Source organism: Pangasianodon hypophthalmus, chromosome 3 (assembly GCF_027358585.1).
Source record: "Pangasianodon hypophthalmus isolate fPanHyp1 chromosome 3, fPanHyp1.pri, whole genome shotgun sequence".
Taxonomy (NCBI): domain Eukaryota; kingdom Metazoa; phylum Chordata; class Actinopteri; order Siluriformes; family Pangasiidae; genus Pangasianodon; species Pangasianodon hypophthalmus.
The window spans coordinates 26,389,422-26,406,628 of NC_069712.1; the positions used below are offsets into that span (position 1 = coordinate 26,389,422).

The 17,207-nt window shown below is 39.7% G+C and overlaps 1 protein-coding gene across 3 annotated transcripts; it reads right to left on the reverse strand.

The window, feature by feature from the left end:
• Window positions 1-1,810: 1,810 nt before the first annotated feature.
• Window positions 1,811-12,273, reverse strand: LOC113542170 (mitochondrial translational release factor 1-like). Of its 3 annotated transcripts, XM_026939523.3 has the most exons (8): window positions 11,650-12,273; window positions 11,489-11,568; window positions 10,324-10,507; window positions 10,051-10,214; window positions 9,181-9,298; window positions 8,936-9,072; window positions 6,506-6,695; window positions 3,681-3,823 (listed from the first exon to the last, which is right to left on the reverse strand). In XM_026939523.3, exons 1-8 carry the CDS (start codon window positions 12,086-12,088, stop codon window positions 3,813-3,815), a joined length of 1,323 nt encoding a protein of 440 aa, XP_026795324.3. In that variant the 5' UTR covers window positions 12,089-12,273; the 3' UTR covers window positions 3,681-3,812. The 3 variants fall into 3 exon arrangements, with proteins under 3 accessions (XP_026795326.3, XP_026795325.3, XP_026795324.3); XM_026939525.3 differs by lacking the exons at window positions 8,936-9,072; window positions 9,181-9,298; window positions 10,051-10,214; ... (1 more) ...; window positions 11,489-11,568; window positions 11,650-12,273 and adding exons at window positions 1,811-2,424; window positions 2,679-2,858; window positions 2,957-3,047 and having other exon boundaries at window positions 3,175-3,823; window positions 6,506-6,644; XM_026939524.3 differs by lacking the exons at window positions 6,506-6,695; window positions 8,936-9,072; window positions 9,181-9,298; ... (2 more) ...; window positions 11,489-11,568; window positions 11,650-12,273 and adding exons at window positions 1,812-2,424; window positions 2,679-2,858; window positions 2,957-3,047; window positions 4,635-5,094 and having other exon boundaries at window positions 3,175-3,823.
• Window positions 12,274-17,207: the final 4,934 nt, after the last annotated feature.

The window sequence follows — 17,207 nt, forward strand, 5'->3', positions numbered from 1 at the left end:
GTTCCTCCTATGAAGCAATTTCCCAACAACTGAAGCTACCAAAAGCATCTGTACAAAAATGGTATGCAACTATCAAAAATAAAAAAAAAAATCTTCCGACCACACAGATTGCATCGTTCAGGAAAGAGGTACAAACTCACGCCTACCATAAGAAAGTCTTTATTTGACGTTTACTCGTCATTTCAGCTGTGTGATCTTTGCCTTTTATGGTGTTTTGTGGGTGTCACTAAATTCAAATCAGCCATGCCATGCATATGCCGGGTATTTTACAGGTGATTGGCATTCATCTACATACGTTCAAGAGTATACAAGAGAATTAAATCAGTGTTTCCAAAACTTCTGTAAATCCGACAGAAATTTTTCGTATGATTTGGCTAATGCAAACATTTACACACTTTACTAAAAGACTGATATATGAGGCCCATTTTCCAGGATCCAAATATCATAAACAGCAGGTAGATCCGGCCCATACGCAATAGGCAAAAGGCTCAAAGTAACACAGTCCAAAAGACAGATCCAAAGTCGGGATCAGTAAACACAGGCAGGTGTAGGCCCACAGGATAGAGATAACAAGAACAAACTGATAATCCAAGGTTGCTAAAAACCAAGAAGGCAAGGCAAGGTCATTAACAGAAATCAGACCAGAATGTTCTGCTCAGAATGTACGCAAATGGATTTGCAAACAGAAAGGCTTGACACTTGGCATAAGGTCCATGTGCTTTATATGATTGTGACAGGAAACAAGCATGACCAACGAGGAAGACTTCAAAATTTGGGGGAGGGTGCCCTCTGGTGCTTCCCATGACTGGTGTGACAAATGCCTAATCCTGCATTAATGATCTACTGCTCAAACTGTCTGAACACATCTGAGCACTGACCAGCACATGTCCTAAATGCTAAGATACAACATATATATATAAACTTTGTTACTTTACCTGATATCATAACAGTGTGAAACATTAGGTAAGTCAGTCAGTTAAGTTAAAAAAAAGGCAGTCCACCACCATTTGTGGTCTACCTTTGTAATATTGTAAACTGACTTACATGCCCATAATGTAACGTATGTTCTTCATCATACAGGGATCCATGTTTCTAATATAAAAATGCTCTGTGAGAGGAGTAACACTATGGGATATTGTGTCAGTTGTTAAAAAAAAGAACATTCTGTACACAATTATATACAGGAGGGTTGCATGATTATAGTTTTATAAAAGTAAATAAATATATGGTTTAACTGTTTTTAAGACACTGTATAAAACCTAACAAAGGAAGGCTCTTCCCCTACAGATCCTACATTAATGGAATTATGGTAATGGAGGTAAAAATGAGACATTGGTAGTTCTGCATGTTCTACAGTCATTATAGTCATACAAGTCTTTCCACGATTTGCAATTAAGACCTTTTAAAGGTTTCGTAAAGAAGCAAAGAACTTCATGGTGGATGAGATTTTTACATTCACTCAGAAAAGAATAACTAAACAGATGTCTGGCTGATGAACATGCTGGCTTACGTACAGTAAAAAAAAAAGAAAGGAAAAGAAAAGAAAAAAGGCCAGGATTCAGTCCTATGACAGCTTTGTTTTTTCCTTGTGTTTGGTGCAGCCTGGAGTCAATCTGTCTTTAGTTCTCAATTATACAAATATTTTGATATTCATAAGGAGAAAACCAAGTTTCACTAAAATATATTTAGTATATTTAATATATCTAACCAACAAGCATGCAAATTACTCTTAAAGTCAGTTACATTTGTTAAATTGGATTCACTAGTTTCTCCACCAAAAGAAAGGCAAAAAAAAAAAAAAAAAAAAAAACAAGTTTAAAAAAATATAGGACTCTTTATTCAGCCATGTAAATATTTACATTTTGCTTGGACAAGGCACACAAATAGTGATTTCATTAATATACTTACAATTATAAAAGCTTATAAAATTTTTACAGTATCAGTGGAGAAGGCTGTTCTTTCCCCTCGTTCTTTTTTTTTTTTTTTTGGCATTCAGTACATTACAAACATATGCTAGGACCACAGACAAAGTGACCTGCATCGGTTCACAATAAGGACACTGAGAAATATATAAAACGTCCACATTATAAAACTATTATAAAAGAATTCTGAAGAAATAAAGGCTCATTTTAAAGGTGCAAATTGTGTTTCCTGAGTTAGTGGAACTCAGAGGCGCCGGATGCTGCGTTTGCTGCGAGTGGAACCTGCTAGCGGAGCGGTCTGGCATTGTGATGACGATGCCTTTATTATGCCCCTCGGGCATGGTGTGGACCCGTGGTACGCTGACTGGCACAGCGAGCAGAAGTCGAAAGCACAGCTAGCCCGCATGCACACCGCCCTTTTCATGGCCGAGTCGAACCGTGCGGGAGAACCACAGAGACGGCAACTCCTCAGCGCCTCGTGCCCTTTCAGGGTTTTAGTAGCCTGAGAGAAAGCAAAAGGGTTTTAGTCACCAGCAATTCACTAGCAATGCTGTTCTAACCCCTGCAATACTCACTTCCCTGATCCCATTTGATTTCAAGACTAATTTATGTGCAAAGTGATGTATAAAACTACAACACACCTCAAAAACTCTGTTTAAAAAAAAAATAAAAAATAGTCTCTGGATAGTGGCCACACTGAACGTCCTCCATTCAATACACCATTTCCACCCCCAGGTACGACGAACTCCTGCTTACCTCGTGAAACTCGGCAAAGCGGCTTGGCTTGGCTGCGTTTCTCGTGCTGTCTGTTTGGCTGTGGATCTTCTTCGTGGGTTTGTGCCCTGGTGTTGAGGAGGCCACACTCTGTAGGCAAGAAAATACCACTCTGCTAAGGCCAAAGTCTCTGGATAAAGACTCTGTCGACCTTCTGGAGTCCTGCAACCAAAATGAGAGTTCGAGTGAGATGAGACAACAAATCGATATAATAATAAATTCTTATTACATTCAACCAATCAAAAATGAGCACTCCTTACCCTTGGCATTTGCTCTGCATTTTTGCATCTCTGAACGGCTCTCCCGTCTTGGTGAATGATTTTCCGCCATGTCTTGCTCACTTTTTTACAGCTGTAGAAGTAATATTTTCAGTCAATACAGCTTCTGGGGTTTTTTTTTTTTTTTTTTTAACAAAACACACAAATGACAGGAATAGTATGACTTAAGTAAAAGTATGAATAAGTCAGAAAGGACCTACTTTATCAAGTCACACTCTCCAAGTAAGCCCAAGATCCTGGTCAGGATGTGCTTCATGTCTTTCTTCAACAAGCCACAAAGAATATCTACATACTCCAGGCCCATCTTTGCACCAATGATGTTATGGAGACCATAACGCTCAGCTAGCTTATTAATCACAGTCCAGTCATAGCTTTGGCTTTTCCTGTAGCCTTTGGCCAGCTGTTTGCATACCTCCTCCTGGAACTTCAGTACAGGAAGGCAACTTGATTTCGAGTCTGAATGAATTGGAGACAGTGTGCAGTCTTTTGCCTCTGTGCATTTCTCCAGAGTCTCTATACAATGTGTGTCTCCATCACAGTGCTCAAGCTGGCTGTTGTGAAGGGACAGATAGCCGCTGTCTTCTGTGAGACTGGAGCTGCTCAGGAGCACCTCATCATCAGACAGCACCTCTACAGAACAGGGCTTTTCCCTGCAGTTCTCTTTGTTATGAGGCCCTTTGGGCTCGCTGTCCAGGTGCTGAGAGATGGAGGAAGGCACGCTGGAAGATGGCGCGCTTTTCTTCAGTCCCTTTAACCCGGCGCTCGTTTCCGTTTCCGCTTCCGCCGCTGAAGCTCTTCTGCGGTTCAGGCACTTCATAGCTGTGCCTTTACAGTTTGGTCACCACAAAACTAGAAAACAGTGAGTGACAGAATATTGGATAAGCATCATGACAGTATTTCAGTGTCATGTAGTCGACCTGAGTGTTGACTTTTAAATAAAAACAAACAAAAAAGTCATTTAACTAACAATACTACTTCTATTACTTCTATTACCACCACTAATAATAATAATAATAATAATAATAACAATAATAATAATAATATTAGGCTGCCAAACTAATGTTATTTTGTCTACCCATTTAATTTATTTTTTCTACTCATGTGAAAGTGTGACTTTTATTTGACCCAATTAATAATTAAATCCTGCTAAAATTTTACTAGCAAACGTACGTCTGTAGCATTACCATTAACATTAACGTTATTTAAACCTCGGGTAAGCCTAGATACGTAAAATTTCACTCTTGTTGCTACATTAACCATCTTATTTTAGTAGTTTCTAAACATTATTTCTTAGTTTTGTATATCTAAGGTAGAAGGTGGTTTACTTCGCGCGCCTAAGAAGGCTAACAGGATAGCCACATCACTGAGCTAGCTGGTTCAGCTTCCCTGCTGGACGAATTAAAAGGCTAACTTAGCGCATTAGCTTCGCGTTTATTGGCGGGGTTTAGCAAGTAACAAGACCACAGCTGGTATTTAGACTCACATAATACAAAACACTGCTGTTACTTAACATTTTAAAAAATAACACGCGTGTCTTGTTGCTATGGACACGTTAATTAACTCTATTTCGTGAATAAACTAGCCGGAGTTATCTTATGACAGTCTTCTGCTGCAGTATACGTTAATGCACTAATATACTGTAACATGTAGTACACCTTACCTCGAAAATAAAGCTCCAGGTTTTTTTACACGAGTCTTGCAAATTTAGGTAACTGTTCTGGCGCGGACTGCTGTACACTAACTCAGCATTGTCGGTTTACGCGGTCAAATCCAGACGCCACTGACTAATGAAATCAGGGAGGGAAAAAGCGCCAGTTACTACATAGTTTGAATTTCGCGTCAAAAAACGCGCTGACCAATCAGAGCTCAGCAGAGTACCTTTAATCGCCCGATAGCCAATAGGAGCTTTCCGCTCCGAATGCCACTACGTAATTATGGAGGTCCCGCCTTTGCTGTGCTACTATTGGCTATAAGCTCGTTTTTCGCGAAGGAGTTCCCCCAATCGGAGTCTTCAGTCGCCAGATTTGTTATTATATATGTAGCCACCCCTAGCGGAGGAGGTGGGATTTGTCTCAAAACTGGTGGCAAAAATAAAAATAATACACCTACTAAGCGGAAAGAAACGGCGCGTACATATGACGTAGGGTGACCGGCAAGGCGCCTTTCTTGAATTAATTTAGAAAAAAATATATAATATAATATTATTATTATATATTATATTATAATATGTCTTTCTAGTTTAATTTTATGTCTTTCCGAGTTTTTTTTGCAAAGAAAAGAAGTATTTAGTTCATGAATATAACTTTGCAACCCTTTTCAGGTATTGTCTAGCCTTTTTTTTTTGCAAAATCAAGGCTACAGTTCACTATGAACAAAGTTTCATGTATTAAAGAATGAACAAACTGTTCTCTCTACTCTGTAGTGAACTATTTAATGTTGTCTGCAGATATTTTATGCACAAATACTTTATGCACAATAGCAACTTTTCAAACTGGCTTGACCCCTATATTGTATTAACAATCTGAAAAAGAAAAAAAAAGCACCTTTCTCAAACAGTTGGAGCTTACAAATGTTTTAAATGTCTTTTTGCTATTGTTACACTTACAGAGTTAGAGGCTCGCATGAAAGTTAAGAGCCATTACTGAGGTATTTCACACCTCAAGCTGGAATGTGGAAAGTGCCTGATAAATCTTACTCCGCTTAGAATAGTGGTTTTCAACGTTTCCAACCCCCTGTAATAAAACTACAGACTGGCCAAAGGGGTGTAGGCCATAGGGTCACCCCCACGCAGCTTATCCAGCACCACTTAGTCTGACATTTAACATGACAAAGGGCAGTTCACATGCACAAAACCCTGGGCCAACTGGTGAGCTCTTGTTGCCTTACTCCATCCGAATTATTTTGCTGAACCAGCTTTACTGGATTTATATGATTCCGAGAATTTATTGTGCTTTGGTTTCTTGCTTCTGTTTTGGTGATTTCACACAGATGGAAGTATATGTTTAATTAACCTGGATGCAACAGACCATTGAAATGGCATCTTACAGACCAATGTTTGAAATATAATAATCTACAGCACCAGACGAGTCACACCAGATTTGAATTTTCAGGAATTTCCAAGCCGACTTCAGTTTAGCAAAGTTACTTTAGCTCCAGCACAAAACAACTTCATATAACTGACCATTAAATTCCAGGTGTTTATCCGCATGACACCTCTGGGAAGATTTATAGAGTTCACAATCACATTTGAGTGTTGCCAATGCCATCCTTTGTACAAAATCTAGAGATCTTTCGTAGAAATAAATGCATACAGGTATATAGAAGGGTATTTGTGATTACATGAAGCAGGACGAATATCTGTTATGTATTGCTGTTCTGTTAAGAGTTACACGGGTTAAAAATTCTGTTAGCAAACCACAACAGAGAACTGTTGCTATTATCAGTGACGTCAAGGCACAGTGCTTAAAAGAAAAGCATTTATTAATTATTTTAAATTAAGGTTATATATAATTATTGATTTCAGTCATTGACCTTCAAGAATGTCCATGAGAGCTTCCTGTTCGGAAAACTGCTGCAAAAACATGCTCATCTCGTCCAGCAGCTCCTCTCCTAATAAAAATCCATGTACGTCATGCAGGGTTTTCCCAATCCGATGGTCAGTGACTCGATCTTGAGCAAAGTTGTAGGTCCTGATTTTTTCTGATCTGCCTTTGGTGCCAATCTGTTACAACAGGAGGTGAAGAAATAAAGTAAATAAAGTAAAGTTTGTATATGTGAGGAAAAATGCAAATGATTACATCAAAGTCTGAAACCCATTTGATGAGGAAATGAATCTGATATTGTTGTACTGTCTTGAATTCTGGCCTAGAGTTTTCACTTTTACTCTATAATTCATTAGAGTCATAATAATTCATTCATATAATTCACATTCAAGTAATTTCATCATTTGCAGGTGCTATTCTCTGTTATTTTAATTCTGACCCATCACAGACCAAATTACCAAATTATCTCTGTGATTTTGCAACCAGATTCTGCCTATTGTGTTGAAAAATGATTTTCTGACCATTGCTACTTGCTGTATTTAGTCATCTAGTGTGGATCCACATTAAACCCTTCCCAAATCGAGAACGCAGAGGAGTGTGATCTCGCATGCTGCTTAACTTGCTATTATAATGACTTTACATTTACTTACGCCACAATCGAATGCAACATTTACTTTTTTTTAGAAATTAAATCAATGAGCAGCTGTATCACTGTCCTTAATCATCTAACGATACATGCTGTCAGATCAATTACAACAATAAGTTCTGTCAGGCGTGTCACCACGGATGGAGATCTCGGGAGAGAACGAGGACCTGCTGGTGAGATTATATCTCCCAGTCTGGATCTATCAGCAGGGCCTGGAATCTGTGCCCAGGGATAGAGAAGTCAGCGCTGACCTTCTCCGCTTGTTGCCACCACAGTGGAAAGAAAATGAACAAATAATTCCATTGTAAATGATCAAATAATGGTCTGTATATTCAAACCACTAATGCATCTAAAACAACATGACTGTGCGTAGCTTGTTGCTAACAAATGATGAATATGGAGGCATCCATGTTTTTGCTCCCTCACTTTGTAGCTTGAATGCACGGCGCTCGAAAATGACGTCATTCCGCACTCCGACTTCCTTTCTTTCTAAGTCGAATGCAGCACATACTACCATATGAATAGGGCTATTGTCACAAGACAATTTTGAAAAGGGATTCTAGAGATGTTCATAATGTCACACCACTTCTTCCAACCAATTCTCAAACTGCTCCATGGTGCTTTTTGGCTCTGGCAGATGGCAGATCCATCATTTTTTAAAAATAATTAATTTTTTTATTTCTAAAATATTATAATCAGAAAATATCTGACTACCTTTAGTGAGTCGAGTCATTTCAGTCCATTCAGTTCAAATGATTCATTCAGATTTTTTCATTCGCCAATATGTTCAGCTGCATGGTTTGCCTAAAAGCGTGTAACCTAATCGTGCAGCCATCTAAGACGGACAACTTGAAGAGTGTAAAATAATCATTGCCATTTTGTATTGTTTCATGATATACTTGTACGAGTTTAGCAAAGGAACCAGTTTCACATGCAGCACGGACTACTACTGCACGCACTGAAACACCAGAAATCTCCAGCTCTTTGTGGATTCTTTGACTCGATGGGGTTTGGTTTAGGTTTGACATACAGTACTGTGCAGAAGTCTGAGGCACATGCAAAGAAATGCTGTAGAGCAAAGATGCCTTCAAAAATAATGAAATTAAATGTTTCTACATTTTAAAAAAAATACTATAAAGAGTGGTAAACAGTAATAAATGAAGCAAAGTCAATATTTGGTGTGACGATCCTTCGCATAAAAAAAAAAAATTAGTAGTCTCAGGTACAATGTGTGCAGTTTTATAAGGAAATGAGCTGTAAGTGTTACTGAGCATCTTGCAGAAGCAGCCACAGTTCTTCTGGAGACTTTGACTGTCGACTCGCTTCTTATTTCTGCAGTGAAACCCAGCAGCCTTCATTATGTTTTTTTTGTCTGAAAAGTGTCTCTTATGTAATCTGCTGCTTTCTTTACTGACATACAAACCTTTTTCTGTAACATTTAATTTTGTGCTGGAAAACTAATGTTTGGAATCTAAAATCTTTTTGTACTGAATCAATAATGTAGAAGTCATAAAATAAAAATCTGTAACAAAGTTTGTGCTAAAAAAAAATATAGTGTGCCTAAGACTTTTGCACAGTACTGTACATGCATGGATGTTTATAAAAAAAAAAAATTACAGATATCTTTTTGACAATTATGAAACTGATTATGGAAATATAAGGATTGAAATACAGAGCTTTGGTTTGCACATTTCAGCTCTGTGGCACTGACTGATACTGACTCGTTGAAGACTGAATCATTCGCAAACAAAACAAGTGTAATCAGTAGTGTACCTGGAGTTTGCGGGCCTGGTATCTCTTACTCGTCTCCTCCTCCAGCTTTGCACTGTAGAGCTTGGCCCGCAGCAGCTTCATGGCCTTCTCTTTGTTTTTGATCTGGGAGCGCTCTTGCTGACACTCAGACACGGTGCCTGCAATTCCAACATTTACCTTCAACACTCTAAGCTCCAGAAGGTGTAATACATTATATACAACCATCAGAATCATTTGACTATAAAGAAGGTTAATAAATAATTGACCTGTTGGTAAATGGACGATCCTAACAGCACTATCAGTCGTGTTAACATGCTGTCCTCCAGCTCCGCTGGCTCTTTTCGTTTCAATCCTCAGGTCTTTGGGGTTAATAGTGAAGGAGATCTGTGTATGCAATGCAGAATAATTCCATGAGCGTAAATTTCCACATCAGTATGGATGAAAACTACATATAACCATTATATCAAAGTCACAAAAAAATTCTGTCCTCATACAACGAGATCACTTGCTTTTCTCAAACTATGTCTCTGTGGTCAGGGACATTGCTTAGTTTTCATAGTTATTAGATTCTACAACTTACAAATAGCAAGGGAAAAAATTAAAAATGCACATTAAACCATGTTACAGGTCTCAGGATGATACTTCAGTTCTAAACAAAGTACAAATACATCTCATACCTCTGTACTCTGTACCACAATGTATATGATATTTGGTATAATGTACCAAATTGTTGATTTTGCCACTCCTAAAGTTTCTGCTATCTCTCTGATAGGTCTGTTTTGTTTTTTCAGTCTAATGATGGCCTCCTTTACTTGCATCGACACCTCCTTGGATAATCTATTGATAGTTCCCACGAACAAATGCAAATTCAGTGCTTGGAATCAATTCCAGACCTTTCATCGCCTTAATTTGTCATGAAATAATGAGAAAACAGGCCACACCTGGCCATCAAACAGCTTATCAGTCAATTGTCCAATTACTTTTGAGCCTGAGAAAATAGAGGGACTACACTTCAGTCACACGTTGATTGCTTCATTTTAAATCCACTGTGTTGGTGTACAGAGGCAAAATTACGAAAATTATGTCACTGTCCAAATACTTATGGACCTGACTGTATCTGCGGGAATTCGTCACACCTCTGCAGGCTGTGGCAATATTGCTACGGTCATAGTGCTGGTGTGCATGCGGCCTTGTTTCTCTGTCTTTGGGACTCTCTGGACCCGATGGACGCCTGCTTCAAACTTCATCTTCTTATAGCTCAGTGGACCACTGATGCTGGCTGTGGCATGTCGTACACCCCCTGAGATAAAGAACCAAAAGCATTAGAGTCCCAGGCCCAGTCCTAGAGCCCCAGCCAGTGCACTTATTATAGCTCACAGTAATAATAAATGCAATTAACAGAGACTGGCCTATATCACTTGGCATGTATTCCAGCGTGTCAAAGCCCCAGCCGTGGAAAGCAGCATAGCTCTGATACATGTCAAATATCTCTGCTGTAAAAAGCATGGCCTCTTGACCTCCAATCCCAGCAGTGACCTCTAGGACCAGATCGCTCATGTCTGATTCTTCCTCAGGGACGAGAAGAGACAGAATCTATATGAATAATAATAAAAAAAAAAAGAACAACATGACTTTTAGTGTGTGCAGCATAGATTAGGGGACATGTCCACCCAGTGTATGGAGGGCAGTCAATCAATCAATCATATCCCTCCACCCTATCCTCTCACATTTCCCATCAAAAACTGGCTCTGTTTATAACTGTGAATAGATCTGGTAAAAGACAATGCGATCATGCAACATGTTTTTAGAAAAAGATATACAGTATATAGTAAGTTGAAGTGTTAACTGAAGTTTTTATAGTTGTTATGTTATATTCTTATTCATAGGAAGTCCGGTTACTTCTGATAACCACTCTTTACAACCGTGGTGAGCAGAAAAGCATCTCAGAACACACTGCACGTCGAACCTGAAGGTGGATGGGCTACACCCACATCGGGTTGCACTCCTATCAGCCAGGAACAGGAATCTGAGTACACTGAGCACAGACTCACTGAAACTGGAGAGTTAAAGATGGTGTTTTTCCAATCTTGTCCAATTGTCCAGTTTCAGTGAGCCTACCTGTCAGCTCGAACCAGTCTGGCCATTCACCTCTGACCTTTCTCACCAACAAGGAGTTTCTGCCCACAGAACTGGATGTAATTTGCACCAGTCTCTGTAAGAGACTCTAAAGCATGAAAACCTCCATACAGCAGCAGTTTCTGAAATACTCAAACCAGCCCGTCTGGCACCAACAACCATGCAAAGTCACTGAGATCACATCTTCCCCATTCTGATGTTTGATGTGAACATTAACCGAAGCTCTTGATCTGTATCTGGATGATTTTATGCATTCTTCTGCAACAAGATTGGCTCATTGGATAACTGCATGAATGTGCAGGGGTACAGGGGTTCCCAGACACTGCTTGTAAAAGACCTCACATGCCGAAAGCTTTGACATGGTGATCTATCATGGTGCAATGCTGTAGAAAGATCTGTGAGATCTGGATATCTGCTTGTGGAATAAAGCAGACCTACCTTTTGTTTCGTTTCTTGCATGGATGCCAGGCAGTGCTCCCTCTCTGTCTCTGCAAGCTCGTGCAAGTCAGGATCATTTTCTATAGAAGATAAAGTTGACAGCATCACTTCAGTGAGCACTTTACAACCAAAATACTGGATGGCTCTTTTTTTCCCCCTACCTTTCAGTAACGACTCGGTCTCTTCAAAATCCCTCTGTTTTGATTGCAGCTCGCTGATTTTTTGGACCAGAGGCCCTAAAGCATTCACTCTCATCCTCTTTGCTCTCAGCTCCTCATCGTCTGTTTGCAGGTCTGCAGCATTGACAGCGCGGAGACACTCGTTATACTCCGTTTCCACTGTTCTCAGGTAGTCCTGCAGGGACTTCCGGGCAAACATCTCATCCGCTGTCAGGATCTTCAGGACCATTGCTGAGTTTGTTGTATGGAAGTTTCTAGAGCAGCTCGCGCGTCGGGAGATGGAGCTTTCACGCGCACTGCAGCGCGTCAGCTCTCTGAGCTCGTGATTACACAAAGTTCTAATGACCGGTCTCGCGCGCTTTCCTATTAGCTTAAATCCAGCGCACCTGAGCAGCTGCTTAGAGAAACAGGCCACAGCCATGGCGAGAAGGTCTCTACTCACTTTTTCCTCTTTAAGTCACATAGCAGGACGTTTCCGTCCCGTAACCTACCACGCTTTCTTACTACAGGACGACAACAATCCGGTCACGTTCTTACTTCCTTGTAAACCGAATTTCAAAATAAAAGTCTCCGTTTCCGCTCACTTTGACCTCTTTAAGTCACATAGCAGGACGTTTCCGACCCCTAACCTACCACGCTTTCTTATTACAGGACGACAACAATCCGGCCATGTTCTTACTTCCGCGTTAGCCGAATTTCAAAATAAAGGTCTCTGTTGTATGAACGGGGTTAATAACATTTCTTTATCCGTTAGGTATCCATGGTACTTTTTTAATCTTTCATGTAAATTCTTTTTTTTAGTATTTTCCCTGCTCTAACACACCCACTTCGGCTGAGGAAGGGCTGTTTAGCTGCTCATGATGCAAGTTTCTGATTTCCCACTTATTTCCCAATTATTATTATTATTATTATTATTGTTAGTAGTAGTAGTAGTAGTAGTTGTCAACAAAGGTTAGAGTTTAGCACTGTTACCTCACACCTCCAGGGCTGGGGGTTCGAATCCCACCTCCGCCCTGTGTGTGTGGAGTTTGCATGTCCTCCCCGTGCTTCGGGGGTTTCCTCCAGGTAGGAGTCCAAAGACATGTGTTGTAGGATGACTGGCATTTCCAAATTGTCCGTGGAGTGTGATTGTGTGTGTGATTGTGCCCTGCAATGGGTTGGTGCCCCGTCCAGGGTGACCCCCACCTTGTGCCCCGAGTCCCCTGGGATAGGCTCCAGGTGACCCCGTGACCCTGTGTAGGATAAGCGGTACAGAGATGGATGGATGGATTATTAATCAACAATTGTATACAAAACAAGGGCTGTAAACAGAGCATATGCCAAGGGATAACAGCCAAGAGTTCATTATTAGCCAAACATAATAAAGTGGCAAAGCAAAATACTTTAACCAGAGAAATTAAGGAAAACTGGTATGTAAATCACTTACATACAACAAAATATCCCCTCAAAATATATATAAATAAAGAACCAAAAAATTATACAGAAACACCAAAATGCGAGAGTTTTAGTAGGAGGTGGACAAAGTTTTAATATAGATCCCAATATCTCTTTCAAAGTGAGAAAAAAAAAAGGGGGGGGGGGGGTTTAATACCTTACATTTATGGATAAAATACTTGGCAAGTAAAATTCCTACTCAGAGAGTCAGAGCTTTTCGATTCCGTGACTTCACTTAAACACAGTGGAAAAAGTCAGAGCAGAGAATAACAGTGTGATGTGATTTAAGCAGTTTTAAGCAGTCTTGGAGTTTCTGTTTCTGTCTGAAATCCCTAAAATACTGGGTGATACTTTAATAATTGAAATGTTAATTCACTTTCTGCAAGAATGTTTGATCAAACTGTTCTTTCATGTCATATTCAACGTTATGATTAGTGAATTATCCCATCTATTTAAAATAATTAAAAAATAATATATAAATAATGCACTAATTAAACAGCTCTTTAATACCTGTTGTTGTAGACAGTTTACAGTAAGTATTCGTTTTATTTCCGACTTTAGTTCGCATGAATGCTGTAATGTTGGAAGTAGGAGCTTCCGAGTTGGAAAATTCCGAATTCTGAGTGTGTCTGAACGCAGCATAAAATAAATCGAATCAGTTGTGTTCAAGCAGGGAGAAATGTGCAGGGCAGGGTGTATCCAGGACCAAGATTGTGAACCTGTGATTTATTTATTCAGTCAGTTTCTTTGGCATTTAAATTTCCGTTGCATATTTCCATGTTTTTATACACCTCAATGCTCTAAATGAGGAGGTATAATAGCAACTCGATCCTGAGCTCAGGTTGTGTAGAGTATCACATGCTCTCCCTGTGTCCCTCGGCTTCTCCGGTTTTCTCCCGGGTAGGTGGGTTGGTTATGATAAACTGCCCCAAGCTGTGAATGAGTGTGGGAATGTGAATGTGCATAGTGCCCTAGCCTGTGATGGACTGAAGTGACTTGTAGGTGTTCAGTAAGAGCATGTAGCTCACAGTTTCTCTTGCATATTATGGCTGAAATGTCCTCAACCCCTTAATTAGCACTCATTTTCTGACTGCTCTGTTGTCTTTAGGTTGGTGGGTTGTTCTCAAACCATAAGTGACTTTCAATAACATTGCCATACCACATACACTCATATCAGCACCCTACACACACGCACACACACACACACACACACACACACACACACACACACACACACACACACACACACACACACACACACTGTCAGTGTTTCACACACCAGCACTCGGTTGGTATGGTGGCTTAGTGGTTAGTACATTTGCCTCACTCCTCTGGGGTTGGGGGTTCAAATCCTGCCTGTGTGCATGTTCTCCTTATGCTTTGGGGGTTTCCTCTGGGTACTCTGGTTTCCTCCTCCAGTCCAAAGACACATGTAGCAGACTGATTAGCATTTCCAAATTGTGTGAGTGAAAACCGTAAAAGTGTGTGAATGGTTGTGTGATTGTTCCCTGAGATGGGTTGGCACCCGATTCAGGGTGGCCCCAAGTCCCCTGGGATGGGCTCCAGACTTGTGTGGCCTGCATACATCCCAGACTTCAACACCACTGAACACTTTTGGGATGAGCTGGAACGCAGACCTCTTCACCCAACATCAGTGCCTGATCTCACTAATGCTCTTGTGGCTTAATAAGCACAAACTCTCATAGGCATGCTTCAAAATCTAGTGTTAAGCCTTCCCAGAAGAGTGGAATATTATAACAGCATATAATGGGATGTTCAACCAGCACACGCAGTATTGGTATCATTGATCAACTGTCCACATACTTTTGGCTATGTAGTGTATATTAGTAAGAGTCATGAATTTTGGCTGCTGCTTCTGTGATAGAGAAAAAAGAAAGAATGTATTTTGGTACGACATGCCTTTGGTTAGCAGTTTCCTAAATATGCATCAGTGTAGGAATATAATAGACCTGTTTTCTCCTTCAACAAGAAGGTGATTAGCTCTTTTATTAAAGAGTGGGATTTACCATTCATATTTCAATAATAATGTAGTGTTTCATAATAATTTCTCTATTGAGTTTGATGTCTGTCAAACTAATTCTAGTTCTCATTTTAACCAGTCGATGGCAGCAGCACTTCTCACTACATTGTGTGCATTGGTGTTTATGTGACCCATTATTCATTAGCAGCCATATGTCTGTCTTTCAGGATCAATCTTTTTGGCCTACTGTATTTGTTTTAAGAGCTCCTACATTTGTGCGAAAGTTTGAATAATCGTAAAAAAAAATTCTCTGAGCTTTCGGATCCTCTCGGATTCTTCCCAACATTCTTCCTGTTCTAACCCTGCAGGTCAAACTGCAATTCCTGCCACAGAGGCATCAACCCTATCAATATTGCAGCCTAATATAATTATGCCAAAACACATCCTTAAATTTCTTATCAGGTTCATCTTCAGTAACCTCTTTATCCTGGTCAGGGTCACGGTGTGGTGGATCAGGAGCATAACACACGAGCACAGGGCACGAGGTGGGATTAGACTATAAAAGTGACAACGGTCCATCACAGGGCACAACACTCCTTTACACACTCATTACAATTTAGAGCAGCAATTTAATAATTTACAATTTAGAGAAGCCAGTCCACTTACTGGCATGTTTTTAGGAGTAGTAAAGAAACCAGAGAACCTGAGGAAACCCACACAAACACGGGGAGAACTCTGCACAGACAGTAACCTGAGCTCAGGATGGAGCCTAATATATCATGTGTATGTGTATATATCTCACTGGCCACTTTATAAGGAACAGCTGTACACCTGCTTGTTCATGCGATCATCCAGTCAGCCAATCACGTAGCAGTAGCACAATGCATAAAAAAATGCAGAGTGAACTCTTTTCTAAGGAATTCCTTAGAAGTTTTCTTTACACAGAAAGAAAAAAAAGCTTGGGAGAAACTGGGTTAATCCTCTGCAGGGTCTTGTGAACTATTCAAGGACTGATTATGGGTATTTCCTCTGTACTGGTAAACCACTCAACTATTAATTACAGACTCAGTTGTTTGGAGATGTGAATAAATATTTGGGTTACTGAATAATTAGTGCAAAAGGAAATCCCTCCACAAAAATATTTTGGCACAGAAAAATGGAAATAAGTAATTTTATTATGGCTATGAAGAGCAGAGGAAATGAAATTTTAGAGCTTTTTTAAAAGTATAATGGTGGTCTGTTAGAATGTGCTTAACAGCGGTCCTGCATCCCACACAACTAAGCACAATAATTTCAGGTTTATAGGGTCATTATGGGTCATTATCTTCAGATAATGTTTTTTTTATTTGCAGTGGTTTAATTCTTTTTTCCCATATTTGTCAAATATTTGCTGCATGGATTGTCATTTCCTTCCTGTACATTTTTATTTATTAATTATTCATCAAGCTGCCATTCTATATCAGTCTCCTGCTCTCTGCCTAGTGTTTGGTATGTAATATATTTATTATAAGTATATTATACAGTATGTTATATATTTATACTGTAAAATTCTGCATATTCTCTTTAATAAATTTGAATGTTAATCCTGTTAGCCCTCTGACTGATTTCAGCTCTATTTATAAGAGCAGGAGCATCATGTGACACTGGAGCTCTCTTTCTGTGTGACTATGGGTCAGTGCCAGGGTTCTGTGCTGTGGGAAATTAACATGGGAAATTTAAGCAATAAAGCCAAGATACACCAAAAGTTTAAGAACTTTTCAAAGGCTTTCTCCCTTTTCTCACTTTCTTAATTTTCACTTGAACACAGCACAAAGCTGCTTGATGTCTGTTCATGTATACTGACTGATGTGTGGAGGAACACTGATCAAGGTCCAGCACCAAATCACATCTGATATAAAGCTTTTACTGACCTTGACCAAAAGTTCAAGCAGTTTCCACAGCTTTCTAAGTAATTCTTTTTCTGTTTTGCTCAGCCCATGTTTTGCATTTTAAGATGCCACTGACATGACTAAATGTTCTAGGTGCAACATTCCTCATAACTGTGTCATTGACAGAGGTCATGGCATAGCTGGTGGGAAAACTAATTCAGAGAAATGCAGTCGCTTTCACGATCACTGCTGAATGT